Source organism: Priapulus caudatus, unplaced genomic scaffold (assembly GCF_000485595.1).
Source record: "Priapulus caudatus unplaced genomic scaffold, Priapulus_caudatus-5.0.1 Scaffold252, whole genome shotgun sequence".
Taxonomy (NCBI): domain Eukaryota; kingdom Metazoa; phylum Priapulida; class Priapulimorpha; order Priapulimorphida; family Priapulidae; genus Priapulus; species Priapulus caudatus.
The window spans coordinates 116,578-120,273 of record NW_014577313.1 but is presented as its reverse complement, the minus strand read 5'-3'; the positions used below and the strand labels follow the sequence as shown (position 1 = coordinate 120,273).

The window sequence follows — 3,696 nt, the reverse complement described above, 5'->3', positions numbered from 1 at the left end:
TAGAACCTGCAAAAACGGCAATGGTCAGAGACCATCACAAGTCAAACCAAACGTCCATCATCACTTGAATCTTAATAGAACCAACAGCTAATAATACTTATAATTATTGGCTCTTGATAGAACGGTATTAGAAAACCCGGTATGTTGACGCTGTCACTATATAAATATTATAACGACATTTACTCATGTGTGTATTAGTAGGGCGGAGAGAGAAAGACAGTCATGGGGAAAGAGCTAGACAGAAACAGTGGGTACGAGAGAGGCAGATAGAAACGAAGAGAGTGAGAGCGAAAGGCTGGAGATAGAGAAAGCGAGAGAGTGAAAGAGAGAAAAAGAGAGACAGAGAAAGAGTGAGAGACAAACAAAGAGAGAGGGAGAGGGACAGAGAGATAGAGAGAAAGAGAGAGAGAGAGAGGGTTGGAGGGAAAAAATGCAGACATATTTACAAAGTACTAAAAATCCTCCTACAAAGCTGAGGCTGGCTAAACCGATTAATAAACAGGGGATATAGTTTTTACATACCTATACATAATCCACATCAACAATTGATAATAGCTAAAATCGTTTGGTTCTCTTTACAAAGAATCACAACACGAATGAAAATGCCAACACACGCACATTGTTCACTGCTACCCTCTTCTAGCTTTTTGCGCAATACAGCAGCAGTACATTTGGGGAGGTGGGCAACAAGAGTATGAGTGTGTCATTGTTTCCACGTCGATTGCTTGCTCTTTTGTTGCCGGAAGTAGATGACCTTGACTCAGATGTTTATGACCTTGGCTTAGATGTTGATGATCTTGGCTTAGAAGTTGATGACCTTGGCTTAGAAGTAGACAACCTTGGCATCTGTGGGACTCTGTTCGACGGGGCAGTACGGACATTTCACCCTGCTCGAGACAAACGCAACACCGACACACGATTTAGAGAAAGATGACGTGTACACAAGCATCAGATGCTAGTGAAACATATAGGGATGAAGGAGATATATATCATACAGGGCTACTAATGTAGAAAATAACAGGGATGATTATTGCGCTACTGTTAGACAATGAGTGAGACAATGAGCGGAGGACATACTTGTTTCCATTCGCTAGCTTGTTAAGGGCATCTCGTGAGATGATGTGGCCGCAGATAAGACGCATCGGAGGGTTGCTATCTGTGCTTTGTTGACGTAGGATGGGACACGCAAAGATTGAGTGGAAGCGATACTCGGCTCCTAGATTCACCTCCACCTAATGAGAGCGACAGACAGCAGCCATAGAATCAACAAACGAGAAAACTTTTTACCTAGATATGCAATTAAGCCCCCTCGTTGGTGCCCACTAAAAATAGATAAATAAGTATTATATATATATCGATCTATCCTTGTATATATACATAGATAGATCAACGAACATGGTTGTCACCAAAAACGACCTTCATACGTTATGTAATATCGGTTGTCACATAACTCAATTCTGAATGTGTTTTTTTTACATATTTGGGTCACAGTTTATAAAAATCACAATAAACAATGGAATGTGAGTTCAATTGTTAGTGATCCGGATGTGTGATAAGACTGAGAGGGAAAAAAGAGAGCGAGAGAAGGAGGAAAAGATTGATAAAAATAAAAGAGTGAGTGAGTACGGAGTTGAGAGTTAGGGAGGGGAACAGGTAGAAAGGAAAAGGGGGAGAAAAGAAGGAGGGAGAAATGGGAGAGAGAGGGGGGGGAAGAGGAGAAGAGGGACGGAGAGAGAGAGACAGAAAGATAGAGAGAGGGGGAGAGAGGGAGAGACAGAGGGAAGAGGAGAGGGGGATATAGGAATCGTAATACGACACTCACTGGTAGCTCGTCCTTGTTGCTCCACACATCTGTACACTGTCGCTGCAACATCACCTGCTTAATATTGAGCAGCGCTGGCAACGCCTTGCATCCCGCATTGATGCTGAAACACATAATCAGTCGCAATACACCACCGATACCCTGCAGCCACCACACCGCCCCGTCGTGCCATCTACCACTCTGTGCATTCAGACGACGTAGGGAAAGCAGGTATTAAAGCAGGGTAAAGCTGAGGCTATGTGAGTAATGCAGTTGCTGAGTAGATTCCCACAGCCATTGCAAGGTAGGGATAAGGTCTCTCTCTCTCTCTCTCTCTCTCTCTCTCTCTCTCTTCTCTCTCTCTCTCTCTCTTCTCTCTCTCTCTCTCCTCTCTCTCTCTCTCTCTCTCTCCTCTCTCTCTCATCTGGTCTCTGCTTGTTCTCTCGTCTGTCTCTCTCTATACTTCTCTCTCTCGTCTCTGTACTCTCTGTCTCTCTTGTCTCTCTCTCTCTCTCTCTCTCTCTCTCTCTCTCTCTCTCTCTCTCTCTCTCTCTCTCTCTCTCTCTCTTTCTCTCACTTTCTCTCGCTTTCCATCTTCTGGACACACACTCTCTCTCTCTCTCGCTCTCTTTCTCACTCTCCAACCCTCCCTCACTCTCTCCACGCATGCGACCTACCCGAGGGTAAGAGGGCTCTCTATGGAGAGACCCAGCAGAGCGCAAGCATCCCTGGTGAACACGTCACAGATGTCGGCCCACTGGATCGGCTGCAGTAGGTGAGCGTACGGCGAGTTGTCCACGCCACTGTTCACGTACAGCAGACTCCCCATCAGCTGCTGAATCTCTGAATGATAAACAACAACAACAACAATAACAAAACAACTACAACACAGTGCATGTGGGTCACTGCCAGGGTTCGAATTTTGGCTGAAAATCTAGTGGACAGCAGGACCACCAACTTCAGAAAGTCGGTGGTCCTACACAAATGATGGTGGTCCGCTTATTCACTAGCAGTGAGTAACAAAATGGTATATAAAAATAACCATTTGCATTACCAGCATACATCATATGTAACATAGAGTTGGTCAAATAATATATTTCAAGCTCTAGGAATGTCGGGGGAGCTTCTCGGAAAGGTTTTACTTTCATTTTTCTCCTCCCCAGTCCTGGGTACCCCCATGCATAGATCAATGCTGCCGCACATCCGCAAAGTTACAAGTGCCTAGAATCAATTTAAATAGTCCACTTTCTACATAAAGAAAAGTGACGAATTCAATTAACAGCTTTGATTACGTGCGTGTCAGGTGTCACTAGTCGTGCCATCACTCCCCACAATAACCAGTCTACGTTCAGGAACGGAGCGTATTAGAATGCGCTCCCATTTACAAGTGCCGCCTAAGTGTTGTCTAAACTGCCGTTGCGATAACCGTAGTACTTCAGCGTAATATTAGGTGGAAAAGTGCGGGTCAGGAGGACCGGCAGTTTCATAGAGGTGGTGGCCGAAGCAAAAACTTGGTGGCCTCGGGCCTCCAGGTCGGCACTAATTTCGAACGCTGGTCACTGCTTCGACAAACGTGTAACGCGTCGGGATCCATTCCTCAAAGCTTCGCAGCACATGCACACACACAACGACAACTACAAACCACCACTCTCTCTCACACACACACATGCATGCACGCACACACACACACACAACCACAAACCACCACTCTCTCTCACACACACACATGCATGCACGCACACACACACACACAACCACAAACCACCACTCTCTCTCACACACATACATACGCACGCACACACACACACACAACCACAAACCACCACTCTCTCTCACACACATACATACGCACGCACACACACACACACAACCACAAACCACCACTCTCTCTCACA

The 3,696-nt window shown here is 45.6% G+C and overlaps 1 protein-coding gene across 1 annotated transcript in view; it reads right to left on the bottom strand.

Annotated features, from left to right (window-relative positions):
• Window positions 1-588: 588 nt before the first annotated feature.
• Window positions 589-3,696, bottom strand: part of LOC106808069 (protein RMD5 homolog A-like) — a 16,830-nt gene continuing 13,722 nt past the window's right edge. Inside the window, exons 7-10 of the mRNA XM_014810627.1 lie at window positions 2,479-2,644; window positions 1,823-1,925; window positions 1,078-1,232; window positions 589-887 (exon numbers count right to left, since the gene is read on the bottom strand). Coding sequence (XP_014666113.1) covers window positions 824-887; window positions 1,078-1,232; window positions 1,823-1,925; window positions 2,479-2,644 — 488 coding nt within the window. The 3' untranslated portion in view covers window positions 589-823. The remainder of the gene's footprint in view (window positions 888-1,077; window positions 1,233-1,822; window positions 1,926-2,478; window positions 2,645-3,696) is intronic.